Source organism: Budorcas taxicolor, chromosome 16, assembly GCF_023091745.1.
Source record: "Budorcas taxicolor isolate Tak-1 chromosome 16, Takin1.1, whole genome shotgun sequence".
NCBI classification, from domain to species: Eukaryota; Metazoa; Chordata; class Mammalia; order Artiodactyla; family Bovidae; genus Budorcas; species Budorcas taxicolor.
In genome coordinates, this window is record NC_068925.1 from 42046499 (window position 1) to 42062733 (window position 16235).

At 46.6% G+C, this 16235-nt stretch overlaps 1 protein-coding gene and 1 non-coding gene across 2 annotated transcripts in view; both read right to left on the reverse strand.

Moving 5' to 3' along the window:
• Window positions 1-577: 577 nt before the first annotated feature.
• VPS13D (vacuolar protein sorting 13 homolog D) overlaps window positions 578-16235 on the reverse strand; it is a 266036-nt gene continuing 250378 nt past the window's right edge. Inside the window, exons 68-70 of the mRNA XM_052654160.1 lie at window positions 15630-15761; window positions 5204-5444; window positions 578-3740 (exon numbers count right to left, since the gene is read on the reverse strand). Coding sequence (XP_052510120.1) covers window positions 3609-3740; window positions 5204-5444; window positions 15630-15761 — 505 coding nt within the window. The 3' untranslated portion in view covers window positions 578-3608. The remainder of the gene's footprint in view (window positions 3741-5203; window positions 5445-15629; window positions 15762-16235) is intronic.
• LOC128061906 (small nucleolar RNA ACA59) lies at window positions 4919-5058 on the reverse strand. The gene has a single exon (XR_008200759.1). It is a non-coding gene; the product is annotated as a small nucleolar RNA ACA59 (small nucleolar RNA).

Here is a 16235-nt window from a genome sequence, read left to right on the forward strand (position 1 = left end):
CACCCTCTACCCACTCCTTTGAGGATTCCATCCAGGCTCCACTGGTCACTTGCACGACGACTCCCAGGCTTGTGCTTTTGGCCTGCACTCATCTCTGGAACTCCACACTCCAGTGCCTGCTCAGCTGCCTTCCTGACCTGTCCAGTAATACCAAGTAGGCACTGTGAAGTGAAAGTTGCTCAGTCGTGTCTGACTTTTTGTGACCCCATGGACTATGCAGGTCATGGAAGAACACTGGAGTGGGTAGCCTTTCCCTTCTCCAGGGGATCTTCCCAACTCAGGAATTAAACCGGGGTCTCCTGCATTGCAGGTGGATTCTTTACCGACTGATCTATCAGGGAAGCCCAAGTCGGCACTGTGAACATGACCAAATCTGCTCCTCCTGCAGTCTCCTTCTAGGACATGACACTTTTCATCCTGCCAGGGCCTGGACCGGTTACCTCACAGAGGGGGGGAGAGTGCGGTCAGCATGAAGCCTGGGCCCAGCAGACAGGAAGTTAGGCAAAGGCCCAAGGTGCAGGGCTGGCTTGGGAACGCACCTCCCTGGAGTGAGGGCGAGGCTGCGTGTGCTTGTGAACACCATCAGACGTCTGGCGTTTGTCATCGGCAACGGTTCTAGAATCTATGAGACAGCAAGAAACTAGAAGGAAACAGCATGTTTGGAAGTCAACAGAGCATTTTATTCCACAGGAAGAGAAAGAACGACTTGAACTGAACAGATTCTAGAGTCGCAACAGATTGGTGGCTATGAGGGTGCTCACACAGCGGTGACCCAGAACTTTATTTTTGGGATTTTATAAGCAGCTGCTATGCTATTTTGAGGCACAGATGAGGCTTATAAACAAAGTGGCCCAGGAGTTGTCCAAACTCTGAGCTGCATCCTCACCACCGGACGGGCGAGGCACTCAGACTGATGAGAGGCTGAGTTTCCGTTTCTGGGTTGGCGGTGAGCGGGCCCGGGTGCAGGAAGCACTGACTGGTCAGCCTTTCTGGTGGGTGAACAAAAACAGCTCTGATCGGGCAGCGATGTAGCTGGATGTGCTGTGTTAGGGCATCAAGGGGACTTTGCTTTCTGCTGGTCTGGTTTCTCCTGATTCAATTTATTTTTCTTCCTGGGAGTGGAATTGGGTACTTGAGGCAGCAAGAAAATCAGTAGAAAATTATTGTAACAAAGTCTCTGCCATCGCTGGCTAAACACTGATTTTAAAGGAAATGGGGCCTTTAGCAGCCATAGCCAGGGCCTGCATCCTCTAAAGCTTTGGATGTTTTCCGGGCAAACCAGTAAACTCTCCAGAGCCCCTGAAACCTTACCCCATGCCTGGCATGAGGGCTGAGGGGGCAGAGGGAGTTTGAGAAGCTAAGTTGGCACCCACCAACCCCAACCTCATCCCGTTTGGTCTTTGGATCCCATTTTAACATCTGCCTCTTCTAAGGCACAACGTCAGAGGAGGTTGTGCAATTAGGAGCTGAGCCACTGTTTCAAGGGTTGATGAGATTAGAAAGCGGCTGGGAGGAGGGCATCTGAGCACCCTCTTGGAGTCTCTGGGAAGCACCGTTCCACAGCGCAGCCCTCAACCAACTTCCCATGGGCAGAGGATGCTGGGTACCACTGGGGCCCAAGGCAAATTTCCTTTATAATCTTAACACCAAGCTCCTCAATCTAACAGAACTTCCAAGTGACTTCATTCCAGAAAGTGACAGAAGGCTCACTGATGCAAACAATCAATCCTCTGAGAGTCTCACCCTTAGGAGATCATGATCTTAGGCAGTGGGTGACTGGTGACAAAAACCACAAGCCACACTTGTGGGGTGCAGGGCAGGAGGCTGTCGAAGAGGACGAGAAACCTGCAGGAGGCAGCACCTGGTGCCACAATGGCTGCCTGGCAAAACCAACCAACCGAACAACCAAAAACGCACCTCCTTCAAGAGCCAGGTTTCAACCCTGCTGTCCACGAAGACAGAGTTCAGTGAAGACCATACATAAATCCTGGTGCTCAAGACGAGCCTTGAAGACACTGCTTTGCCAAAGCACTAAGCACTCGATGAAAGCTCCCTTCCTGTTTCTTTGAACACACACACATATACACACACACACCAAGGCGGGGGAAGAAAGACAGATTAGCTTCATTCGTGTCTTGGAAGGATCTGGGTCATGAGTTATAAACCCCAAACCTTTCACACATCCACTGATCCCCTGGGTCACTGATCCCCTGGGTCCTTTTAGATCTCAGCTATGTTAGACATGGTTGTAGAGACTGAGTAGATTTATTAAAATAAAAATTTAAAAAATCACAAGTCTAGTCATTCATTCCAGAGTGAGGCCTACCCTTCCCCAACTTGGTTATTCCATACAGAAAAGAGAATAACCTGCAAACAAGACCCAGGAAGAAGAGGGCACTCACTTCAAGGCCTTGCCACTGTTTGGAATTTAAAACCAAGGGGAAGAGTTATTTTGGCCAAATCTTGGCCTCAAACTTACAAAAACAGCTTTTTAATACTCAAGATTTCATCCCCCTTTCTGACTTGCTCCTTCTCCCTTCTCATCTCAGCGTAATTGTCACCAGGTCCCCAGGACTGCAGAGCTGAGAGTCTGCCTGCAGCTTGATTAGGAAGAAGAGAGTCCGAGGTCCTTCCCCTCTGACTGCTGCTCAGGAGGGAAGACATTCTTACTGGGTTTTGCTAAATTTCTGGACTTTTGATTTGTCACCCAGTTCTGTGGGGCTTTTTCCCCTTCTAAGTTACCAGAGTCTACCAATGTTTCAGACTGGCCTCTATGATAATAACCCAAGAAAAACTTGCAATGCTGGTGTGTGTGCACGTGTGCCAACAGAACACACCTCAAACTTTGGCAAGACCAGTCAGGAGAGAGCCAGAGATTTAGGCAGATAAAAAATAATCTGTGACACTCTAAGAACCATCTTTAAACTGGGGGAGAAATCAATAAAAGATGCATCTGAGTCACTCCCCTAAGCCTTGCTGAGGGCCAACTCTAGGTCTGGACACTTTGGTTTGCTGCTGCTGCCTGGACGCGTGCAGGTATCAAAGGTGTCACTCTTGACGTACCCGTCACCTCACCTCAGCCCACCCAACTGTGAATACCCTCGTTTCCCAGACTAAGACATAACATTCTGCAACTTGCAAGAATCCCTCTTCATGGATAGTACCCTGAATTAGACATGTAGAATTAGTGCAATAGAAGATCCAATATAATTTTATATTAATTTACAGTTAACAATCCTTTACACACATCATAGTCCCTGTTCAGAAACGCTTCTATATATTTACAAACACACAGCTGTATATATATCAATATACAAAATACAGGGCAATCTAAAAATTAGATTGATCTTAGTACGCTTTTTTTTTCAAACGTTATTCAACTGATGTCTTTTACAAATTACCTCCCCATAATCTAAAGCAATTCCTTGCCCCACAAATGAATATAGTTCCATCTGCACCCCCGCTCATCAGTATTTACTTCCCCTCTTGATATCGTCCCCCAAACCTTATTCTGGTTTCCTCAAACTGAAGCCAAGCCCACGGGCCTCTCTCCTCCTGATTGGTGTGGGGTCTGTCTTTGGGAATGTTCCTCTGGCAGCTGGGGTTTCTCAGGAGTCCAGCTCCAACTGCTCTTGGTTTTCACTGAGTCTTAACATCAGCTGCTGTTCATAGTAAAGGCTCTTTGCATAGTTTATTTCTTGTGATAACTTGATAGCGAGGACCTCTGATTTCACATGGACCTGAGGAAGAGGACAGAATGAGTAACTCGCCCCCACAGTGGGGAACCAAACAGACACACAGGACGCAAGCCACTGAAATCCACGCAGGCAGCAGCTCCCAGCCTGACTGTGGATCTCAACAGCATGGGTGTACTTCTAAGAAACAGATCCCCAGGGCCCTACTCCTAGTTTATGCCAACTTGAGGTTTGGAGTGGACCCCGGGGTGACTGTGCAGCCGACCCACAATCCCCCGACCTTCGGGACTCCCTGTAATTGAGAAACCACTGTGCTCCGAGGTGTGAGGATCGGCTGAGGTGAGAGCAAGTGAGAACAAAGACTTGGGACTCAAATCTAAAGTCTGCTGATGTTCAAAGCACACAAACGCCTTGAGGCCTTTCTTATGAAGCAAGCTTGCTTGCCTTCAAAGGGTGAAAGGGCAGCTGGGCAAGGCTCCCCACCTCCAAAAGGAACTTGTGGAAATACTCAGGCTTTTGGGTGTTAACTCAGTCAATCTACTGGCCCTAACCTAAGCCAATGACCCCAGGGGAGCCCACACAAGCCAAACCAAACCCAAGCGCATTCCTGGGCAGGGAGAAGGTCAAGAGAGAGAGGCGCAATCAGGCTGGTTGCGGTTTCTGATCACAGAAAGACTGAGATAAGCAGGGCCATTTTGAATGGTATGTCATTCTTGAACGCAGGCTTGAAAATCCTAGCATTCCAGGTGAAAGATGAGCAGAGCTAACACCTGGGGTTCCTGAAAAGATTCCAAGTGAGAACATGGCTGGAGACGGGGTCCCCTCACATGGGCTTCTGCCGAGCTCCAAGCAGAAGCAGTGACCTGCCCCAGGCCACCAGCTCTGGTGCCTTGCAGGCACGTGGCTTTGAACCCCAGGTCCTTCAGGTGTTGGCCAGATAACCCTGAGCAAGCCACCTGTCCTCACCAAGCCTCCTTACCAGTCAAGTGGGGGAAATAACAGTACAACATTAAATAATCTTTAAGTATTCAGAATCCAGCCTGGCACATAGTAAGCCCTTACTGAATGTTGGTTATTAATAGAAATGGCATTATTTAATAAAGTCCTGCTTCCAATTATTCTAGAGGGGAAGTTAGGAAGAAGCCAGCATGTGCTCTAACATCTTAGATCCGATGCACTGAAGAGGCCCATTTTAGGAATTAAACAGCCACAGGCATCATATCAGCTGGTCCTCACAGCTGCTCAGAGGCAGGAATCCTACCTGCCTCTGAGGGGAAACCAGGGCTCAAGTGTTGAGCAACCTGCCTAGGGTCAGCAGCAGTGAAGCTGGGAGGGCAGCACCACCCCATCCACCACACTGAGCATCTTCTGTCTGCAGGACTAAGAAGCAGGGTCCTTGGGGATTCACAGCAGCCAAGCCTAAGCCTCATGTGCTGCAAACGCCTTTCCACTGAGAAGCATCAGCAGGGCAATGGCGGACCTGGGAGACGGGTCAGGTGTGCACTCACCATGGGCTTCTGGTGAGAAGGGCCCGGGATGGACACGCCGCTGCTCGTGTTCACAGCCTTCTTGGTGACCTGCACGTATACTTTCCCGTGGTCTTTGGAGACGAGGCAGTGGTAGAGATCATCATATTTGACTTCCAGGAAAATGGCCTCTCGGTCAACATAGTCCCCGCTTCTCAGGAAGTAGACGGCCTTGGAGGAGATGAGCACACAGTAGCTGTCGATGTTCTCCACTGCGATGAAGCTGCGGAGGGAGAGGGGAAGTGAGGCGGGCACGCAGGACTTCAGGGCCGCTCCTCGAGGCAGGGCTGAGGCTCCATGTGGGCCCTGGTCTCTGGGGACAGACCTTACAGCTAAGCTCCCTTGCTCACTGCCCTGTGGGCGAGTGGCTTACCCACTCTGAGCCCCCATCTCCTGGCCCGTCAGTTCGGAATAAAAGTGGCATTGGCCTCTCAGGGCCGCTGCGAGGCCAGCATGCATAGCACAGCGCCCTTACACAGGGGGCTCGATAAATAGGACCAACCGTATCACTGAGAGAAAACAGTTCTATGGCCTTTTCATAGGACGAGGCTTAGAAGAAACCGTAACAGCGCTTTGCTGGGCAAAAGAGAGGAAGGAAACAATGCTTTGAAAGGCCTGTTGATGAAATAGCAGCAGAGAAGCTTCGCTGTGAAGGCAGGGTGGGGGAGGCGCGGGGTGACGGAAGTGGAAGTGGGGAGCAGGATTAAATGGGTCAGCAAACTGGACGCGTGAGGGGATGCCGTGCCCCTCTATCTGCACGTCTGCGTCTGCTTCTTTTTTGTCATTTTTAATAGGAGGTCGCCTGGTCTCAGCCTAACACCTTGAGGGACAGGGGCTGACTGGTGAGACCACCACCACGTTCTCAGAACTTCAAGAGCTGTTAGGAAGTGTGCTTTCTCAGGGAAAGCTATAATCGTGATTTTCATAATTCTCAGTCATCAATTCTGGAGGCTTCGAGGCCACTCAGGAAAAAAATAAAAGAAATCTCTTCTTCCCCGGAGCCGCGGATTTAAAGTGGGAATTTATGCGCGTCAAAGCTCTCAGCTGGGCTACAATGAAGAGCAGTGACCCTTGGAAACGGCTGTGACAGCCCTCCCAGGCCTGGCTGCCTCCTCCGCCTCTTGTGACAGCCTTCCACAATGGAGCGGCCACTTCGGGGAACAGAGAAAGACGGCAGGAATACTAAGAGCTGACGACAGGCTGGCCGTCAGGCCCTGGCCCCCTGGGACCCGATGTCCTGAGAGGAATCGCCACATTGCAATTGCTCGGACCCACAGCTCCCCTGGAACAGCTCGGGGACTGGGTCCCAGGATGGCTTTGTTCTGGGGTCAGCAGTCGCCAAACTCTGATGGGAAAGAGCAGGCCTGCCCATAGCTGGACAGGCTGGTTCTCTCTCCATTCCAAGGTGGCTTCAGGCCCCCACTCACCTCTGGGCTCAGAGAGCCCCCAACTCTGAACACACCTAATCCCTCAGCCCTTCTACCTCCTCCTCAAGCCTTAGGATTCATGAGCTCCAACTTCTCTCTGAAGCTTCCCCAGAAACACTCAACCCCATGCCCACTTTTGAATGCTTCCTTGCTTACCTTCAAGAGCACTGCTAAGCACTGGTTTGTTCTCATTGTGTGTCCTGGATAAGTATTCAGCTCTCTGGCTAAGCTGATGTACTCTTAAAGTCCACCCCCCCGCCCATGTCTCCCTGAGCACCCACCACTGAGTCGGCCACCCCCTTAGCACTCAGTAAAATTCAGCCTGGTTCCAGCTGCCATTTTAATTGTAGCCTCACATGACAAAAAAATTGGGGTTTATTGTTCTATTCTGACTGGTTGGCAATGCCAAGAATGTAGACTTGTAAAGTCTCAATGCCGAAAGGAGAAATACCCAGCAGCTTTTGGTGTTCAGGCCACTCAGCAGAGAATTTCCCACATCCCAGGCTCGGATGGTATCCAGCGGGCAACAGCACTACTTAAAGAGGCCGAGTGAAATCTCAGATGGCTGGTCCAGTGGAAGACAAGGCGAGAGAAGGAGACAGACAGAGAGAGATGATAAAAGCTTCCTGACACAGAAAGGAAGGATTGGGGGCCTGCTGGAACTTGCCAGGAAACTGGCTTAAAAACCGAAAATGGCCCAGGGCCTCTGAGCACGGGTGGGCTGGGCACGTGGCGACTAAGGCTGTAACAGGTTCTCAGGGGAGCTCCCCAGAGCCAGCCACCACGATTAGGGCGAGGGCAGGATGGGCATTAAAACTCCAGTTGAGGACTGTTCTCTTTCCTCTGGTCCAGCACAGGAGGCAGAACTTCTGTCCCATCGTCTGCTCCTCCCCTCTCCCGTTTGGTACCTGCTGATGCTGACATTTACGCACAGCCTCTAAGAGGGCCGAGGTCTTTCCATCAGGGCAGCTGCTCTGATACCCCTCACCTGGGTGGTTGACATTATTAGAGCTCTTTCCATAGTGGGCCTCTTTAAAACAGACTCCCTTCTGAGAGGCCACAGATGGTACAAGTCCTTTGTCTGGCCAGCACGACTTCCGGGTGGAAGGGAGGAGGAAGGGTGGCTCTGAGCTGGGATGCTTGACTCAGAGCCATCCCACGTGGTGGAGGGGACACATGCTGCGTGGGCAGGGAGCCCCACTGGGTGGGGCAGCTCCGGCAGGGCCAGCTGCTGTCTTTGTGGCTCAGTTTCTTCATCTGAGAGAGATGATGCTACCCGCCAGCTTCCATCACAAAGTCAGTAAATTCATGGCCAAAATTCAACATTAGAAGAATTCATGTCCATTATAGAAATGTGAGTGGAGGGGAACGGTTTGTAAATCTGCACATATCTCTCTTCTGTGAGCCCAGAGCCCATTCATACCCCGAAGCTAATAGAGACAGTGAGTTCTGGATATTTACATGACATGTTCTAGTCTTATCAAACCAAAAGCAGATTGGAGCCAAGGGTATAACTGAGAGGAGGGGAGAGGGAGACAGTGGGGACTCAGCTGGAGTGCCAGGGTCAGAGCCCTCGGTCTGAGCAAGAACCTGGACGCCGACTTAGCCAACAGTAGTCTCTCCCTCCATTTTCCTTTCAACACTTCCCTGGAATTTTCACAACCAACAACTGACGCTTTGGGTTTCATCATAATAGCATACATTAAACACACACACACACACACACAAAATCTAGAAACCACAACAAAGAATAATTAAAACTGAGCTTCAGATTATGGGTCCCCTCCTGTAAGGGAGACCAACCCCAAATCTGTCACGGAGAGAGAGGAACCAAAACTCAACGGGATAAGAGAAGCTGAACCCATGAGTGTTCCCAGCACTTCTTGTCTCATTCGCCACCTCTGTCACTTCGTTGTCACAGCATGGCATCCCCCTCCCTGCCTGGCTGTCCCCTGCAGAAGGCCTGAGCTCCTTTCCTTTGTGTCACTTGAGAGGCAAAGGCCTCACACAAGCCAAGTCTAGACACACTCGCACCCTCCTCGCTTCACAGAGGCTGCTCTTGGCCCACGAATGGGTGACTAGTGCAAACCATTGTGGGATGACATGGAAAGGAAAGCCATGTGGCCTCAGGTGGACCCTGAGTGTGTCCTTCTACCCTCTGACCTGTTATTAACTCAGGAGAAGGGAGGGTGAAAAACCATGGCCAGAGACACACAGCCTCTGGGTATCATAACCTTCAAATAAGGAGAACCAGAGAAGACATCTCTGGTGGACACTAGGAACAATTCTATTAAAAAAAAAATCAGGATCTTCAGACTTTGTTTAAAAGTTTCACTTATAACTCTCCTTTAAGGGGAGAAAGAGGATGTTTTGATCTGGGGACCAACTTCAGAAAGTTTCTTCTCAGAGAAAGGAAGGCTGTGACATATGGCTCACACCACTCTCCAAGATGACGGGTTCTAATAGTGGGCAAGCCCGGCAAGGTTCAACACTGCAGAAGCAGCTCCACTACAATGAACAGGATCCCAAACCACAAACATCAAAGTCGCTGTCAACAACAGCTTCAGCCCTCTCACTATGTGGCAGGTAGTGATGTCATTTCCAAGTACGGTGGCCAGTGTGCCATTGGGACCAGCCAATCCTCGGTGACAGCTGGCTCTGCCTGTCGCCAGCCACAAGGCTTGGCTCAGAGCTGCCTGCTGCCATGTGTAGAGTGAGGATCACCATACCTCCTCCGAGGGGCCACCATGATGACTAGAACCAATCTACATGCCCAACCGGGGTGGCTGTTGTTATTTCTTTCTTCCATTGACAACAGATGCCAAGTTACCCGGTCCTGTGGAGGAGGTCTCCTTGCAAGTCTCCAAGTCCTCACTTCAGTAGGTTGGAGAAATGTGTCCCTCTAAGAGGCCACAGGGAAAGAGGTTCACGACCACTGATTTGCTCCTTAGGAGGAGAGAAATTTGCCAGTTGATTCAATTACCTTTTTCAACTGATTTTCCTTCTTTTTTTCCCACTCTCTTGGGGTTTTGTTTTTGTTTTATCAACTCTATTAATATTTATATATCTGTATATTCCACACTTTACAGTCATTTCACAATCAGAATAGTTGGGAGCTGTCTTATTCCAGGAGTGTCAATGATTATTGACAGATTATTTCCTGGTTTAGAAAATGCAAGCAATGAATTCTATCTCACTCCTCAAAATGTCTGATCTTTTTACTTTTGTTTTGAGATTGCATATGTTACTTTACGGTTTTTATTTATAATTATATGCTGTTAAATTAAATTATACTGTTTATCAGAATAAACAATATAACCTGTGCTCAGATAAAAATGTTCTAACTTCTATTTCTATATGCAATTTCTTAAGAAGAGTATATATATCAAATATCACAGTATGCATACAAAGGGGGCAAGAAAGGAGAATTTTATTCTTGATTTTTTCTGTACTCTTTGAATTTGCTAATAACCGTGTACATGAGTTTATTTCATCAAAAAGAGAAAGGACTAACCTGGCCAGTGGGTTTATAGGCTATTTTTGTTTTCTTTTTTATACTTTCTTGAATTAAAAAAAAAAAAAAGAGGAGGAGCAGACAAACTGATAGAATTGAACGCACACCCAAAGGGACAAGGAAGCAGCCTGACTCGGCTGAGATCAAGCGGCCCAGAGACACAGGGAGAGCCTCCAAGATGCTGCCTGGATTCAAGGGGCCTCCTGTGCGTGACCTTCAAGTTCTCCCCAAAGACAAGCACCACCTTCAAGGTCACATACAGGAACCCTGTCATGTGGAGCCACTTTCCAGGTCTAGCTGCCCCTTAAGGATGCTTAGTTGTTGCTGCTAATTCATTCTTTCTCCTCTTCTCTGTATTTCTCTAAAGGATAAGGACTCTTTTCGTTAGCACAGTCACAATACTAAAAAATAAAGAATAATTTTGAATAATTAAAAATGTCAAATACCTAGAAAGGTTCCTCATTTCTAATTAGAACAGGAGCTCTTAACGTTTATGGAACACACGTGTTGTGTTGTGCTCAATTATGTCCAGCTCTTTGTGACCCTATGGACTGTAGCCCGCCAGGCTCCTCTGTCCATGCATGGGTTTTTCCAGGCAAGAATAATTGGTGTGGGTTGCCATTTCCTTCTCCAGGGGATCTTCCCAACCCAGGGATGGAACCTATGTCTCTTGCATTGGCAAGCGGATTCTTTACCTCTGTGCAACCTACTGACACTCAAATAATTAATAATTTTGAATAATTAAAAATTTCAAACATCTAGAAAGGCTCCTAATCAGAACAGGCGTTCTTAACATTTTTGGATCATGATCCCTCCGTTCCCCTTGTTGGCACTGTGGGGAGGCCCACAATTCCTTTCTAAGGATAATGTTGATTTTAAACGCATAAAATAAAATGCCTAGGATTACAAAGGTAATCAAATATATTTAAGTACATCTATCAAAATATTAAAACCGAGATAGAGAACTTAAAATCTTCTTTCTTTAAAGCAATGAATAATATCTTTAAAAAAACCCTCACAAATATTATTTCCTAAAACTACATTAAAAAAAATACAATCAAGTTGTCAAATAAACTCAAGAAAACAGTATGTGAGGACAGCTACTCAGTTTTTGGAAAAGGTAAAGAACTACCCTAGTGCTTACACTGCTAGTATGTAATCTGGTCTGTGATGGTGTATTGGAAATAAAATAGGTACTTTTTTCTTTTTCTTTTAATGAAAAAGAGGTGTCTGGCTACATACTAGACACCAGTTACAGACAAAAATTAATGTAATCTGATAGAACAAATTTGCCTTTACCATCATTTTAACCCAGAAACCGATTTCAGAAGCAAAGTTAAGAAAAATGGAAAGTGATGGCAATTTTGCAACATATTAGAGTTAATACTGGATTCATTAGAAACTCAAGCCTTTGCAGTGTACCAGACCTTAAATCATATGTCAGCAACTATCCTTTTAATACTAATTAACTGAATAAAATAAAAAATTAAATGCAACTTGATCTGGGAGAACAAAGTTGAAGTAACCACAGCACTGTGGACTCTGTGGGGTTTTCACGGCATCGGGAAGTAATTACACAATATTTTCCAGAAGTGAAACAGTGAGTCTAACTGGAAAAAAATGTGGAAACATTTAGTTAGAACAGTAGAGCAAGGTATTAAAGATCCTTTTAACGGGTTAACTCTGGAGGAAAATATGCAAATAATTAGGTCTTTAAGCATGTTTTTAATTAGGATTCTAGGATAAAAGTCAGAGGTATATTATGACGCTCCTGTGGTTTTCTTGAAAACTCCTTTCTTGCAAAGTGATGCCTCCAACGTGAAGACCCAGCCTGACCACTGAGGACACTTCAGAGAAATATGTGCCAGGTTTCCCGATGACTCCTGCCTTGTACACTGCGGAAGACTATGGTCACATGACTCCTCCAGCATACATGGGCAAGATTTAACACAAACTGGGGTAGCAACACATGGTTTTCATCTTAAGAGTCAGAAGTCATTCATGCCAACGTCTTCTCTGAGTTCTTATGAATTCCAAGAGTTTCATGAAACCTGTTTTACTGACTGGATTCCGGCTTCCAGTTTTCCATGGCTCTGTACTCAGTGCTTGTGTCTCACTGGGAGCAATCCTACGTTAGCCACGCTACACAGTTTCTCCTTATGTTTCTGACATGATTCATTGTATTGAAAATGAATTTCATGAGGACCAGATATGGTTTGACTTGAAGAAGGGTGAGCGAAAGTGAAAGTTGCTTGGTCGTGTCTGACTTTTTGCAACCCCGTGGACTATACAGTCCATGGAATTTTCTAGACCAGAATACTGGAGTGGGTAGACTTTCCCTTCTCCAGAGGATCTTCCCAATCCAGGGATCGAACCCAGGTCTCCCACATTCCAGGTGGATTCTTTGCCAGCCGAGCCACAAGGGAAGCCCAAAAACACTGGAATGGGTAGCCTATCCCTTCTGCAGTGGATCTTCCTGACCCAGGAATTGAACCAGGGTCTCCTGCATTGCAGGCGGATTCTTTACCAACTGAGCTATCAGGGAAGCCTGAGGAAGGGTGAGCAGGAGAGAAAATTAAAAGCACAATGTACAATAACCATCCAACTCTCATTCATTCAGCAAATATCTGTTGAGTGCCTAATAAGTGCCATCTACTGTTCCACATACTGAGGATTCTTCAGTGAATGGATCAGACAGAAACTAAGGCCCTCGTGGGGCCACCATGCTAGTAGACTCTGCACCATGTCTCACTTGAGGAATGACTCTCTGAACCTCCAATCCAAAGGTCAAAAGTTCCATCAGTCAAGTGTATAAAGGGCAGTGACGGCACCAGATACTCACCCAAGGAGGGCAGGAATATAAAGTCCTTTCTGGAGTGAAACACAGGGGATTTTGGCTATTGGCACGATGGCCAGAGCTGAGGCTAGACTAAAAGAGTAGAGAGAGACATATGCTATGGACAGAATTATGCCCCCACCAAGTTCCCATGTTGACGACCTCACCCCAGTGTGACTGTATGGAGCATGGGAGGAATGAAGGTTAAATGAGGTCATAAGGCCCAGCAATTCCACTGCTGGGCATACACCCCAAGGAAACCAGAATTGAAAGAGACACATGTACCCCATCGTTCATAGTAGCACTATTTACAATAGCCAGGACATGGAAGCAACCTAGATGTCCATCAGCAGATGAATGGATAAGGAAGTTATGGCACATATACACAATGGAACATTATTCAGTTATAAAAAGGAACACATTTGAGTCAGTTCTAATGAGGTGGATAAAAATGGAGCTTATTATACAGTGAAATAAGTAAAAAAGAGAAAGACAAATACTGTATATTAATGCATATGCATGGAATTCAGAAAGATGGTAATGACGATTCTACATGCAGGGCAGCAAGGAGACACAGATGTAAAGAAAAGACTTTTGGACTCAGTGGGAGAAGGCGAGGGTGGGATGATTTGAGAGAATAGCACTGAAACATGTACACTACCATATGTAAAACAGATGACCCATGTTAGTTCAATGCATGAAGCAGGGCACCCAAAGCTGGTGCTCTGGGACAACCCAGAGGGATAGGGTGGGGAGGGAGGTGGGAGGGGGTTTCAGGATGGGGCGACACATGTATACTCGTGGTTGATTCATGTTGATGTATGGCAGAGACCATCACAATACTGTAAAGTAATTATCCTCCAATTAAAATAAATAATTAAAAAAATAAAGGTTCTTCTTTTTCTTTTAATGAGGTCATAAGGGTGGTGCCCTGATTCTCTACAATTAGTGTCTTTATAGGAGACATCAGAGATTTGGCTCAGCCTCTCTCTGCCATATGAGGACACAGCCAGAAGGTGGCCATCTGCAAGCTGGAAAGACAGCCTTCACCAGGAACCAAATCAGTTGGCACCTTTATCTTGGACTTCCCAGCCTCAATACTATGACAAACAACTTTCTGTTGTTTAAGCCACTTGGTCTGTGGTATTTGGTTTTTGGCAGCCTGAGCTGACTACCATAATGTCATACATCTCCATCACTGAGAGACCTTCCAGTAACAAAGGGAGTTTGAGTTACAAAAAACCACATCCAGGAAGATGCCTTCCTATGCAGTAAGCAACACATGAATTCTGGATTTGACTTTCAATATTCCCATTCAAATACTGCTACAAAACTATGAGGTGAGGTCAGCTTAACACATTGGTAACAATGACACTGAAGGCTCTTTGAAGAGCTAACCTCTACTTCAGATACCCTTTCATCAACCAGAAAACAAAAAAACAAAAAACCCAAACCCCTCATGGTCCTCTAAACCCTCCTGACCTTGTTTATCCTGAGATAAATAAGCATTCAAAGAAAATAAACTAGCATTTTGCTATTTATTAGGGCAGAACTAACTGCTTTCTTTGGACTGGTGATTCTAACATCTATTTAGGTTACAGAGCATTTTATGTTAAAGGAATAATATTGCAAAATAGTGATATACTGAATTCTATCATATCAACTGGAGAAGACTCTTGAGAGTCCCTTGGATTACAAGAAGATCAAACCTAAAGGAAATCAACCCTGAACATTCATTGGAAGGGCTGAGGCTGAAGCTGAAACCCCAATACTTTGGCCACCTAATGTGAAGAGCCGACTCATTGGAAAAGACCCTGATACTGGGAAAGATTGAGGGTAAGAGGAGAAGGGGACAACAGAGGATGAGATGGTTAGACAGCATGCTCACTGACTCAATGGACATGAGTTTGAGCAGGAGATAATGGAGGACAGAGGAGCCTGGTGTGCTGCAGTCCATGGGGTCACAAAGAGTCGGATATGAGTTAGCGACTCCACAACAACAAACGTATCAATTAGGAAAAACTTTACTAACTGAAATTATAACAAGATCTTAAGTATATAAGGTTCCACATTCAAGAGTAGCAAAACAACCTTAAGAATGTTGCGTTTCCAAAATTTTCAGCTACTAGTTGTTTGTTATTTGTTAATCTGTTTTAACTAGCATTCTTCCACCAACAATAGCACACCAAAGTTTAGGAAAATTTTACAGGGAAAAAAAAAAAAATCTTTGGATTGAGAACATTTTATCTTCTCTCTTTGAACTAATTAGAAGGAGAATGCCAACATTAAGGTCCTGCTGTGGAATTCAGTTTGAGAACCACTGCTACATTTAAATGTATAAAACATCTGGGCTTGGGACATTCCTGGCAGTCCAGTGACTAGGACTCCTTGCTTTCAATGCAGGGGGCATGGGTTCAATCCCTGGTTGGGGAACTAGGATCCTACAGGCTGTCTGGTGTGGCAGGAGAACAAAACAAAACAAAAACCCATCTGCGCCAAGGAATCTCTGACCAGTTCCCAGGCCTCAGAGTCATGATGATACTCAGAAATGGACAGAAACTTCTCAGACGCAGAGACAGAGAAGATGACCTGGTGAACCAAAAGGGCTGGTTTCCCATGGATGCAACTCACAATTCATCTTGTATGTTGTCTGTTAGTTTGAAGAGCTGCTCCTGGCCCTCTGCCTGGCTCTCCGAGTAGCGGGGAAGCAGGCCCTGGGGCCCTGTGCAGCAGCGTGGCTTCCGCACCCTCTGTGCTTGAGTCCTAAGGTGGGAAGGTGGACAGAAAAGCGAAGAGGTTACATGCTAATGCTAAAATGACTTCCCTTCCTTCCTTGTCTAAGATAAAAACGCCACTTCATACAGGACATGCTCTAAATCTGCTGACCAGCATTAAACCCACATTCAGTATCCCCTGTGAATGCAGTTGGAAAAAAGTGGTTAAAATCTCCAGTTTTGAACAAGAACTTCACAGTTGCCATTTCCTAGACATGTGATCATGGGCAAGTCAGTTCACTTCTTCAATCCCCCAGTTCTAGTTCTCTCTGTAAAATGGGATGACCGTACCTACCTTGCAGGATGGCTGCGAGGATCAAACAAAACTATGCCCATCAAGCCTGGGCTGGACAGAATGTGGGCTATCCACCAAGGGTGACTCTTGTCACTGTTAGTATTACTGAACTTCCACCAGGTCACCCTCTGTTCTTCTAGGGATCTCTTCTGGAGAGACACCTCTGGA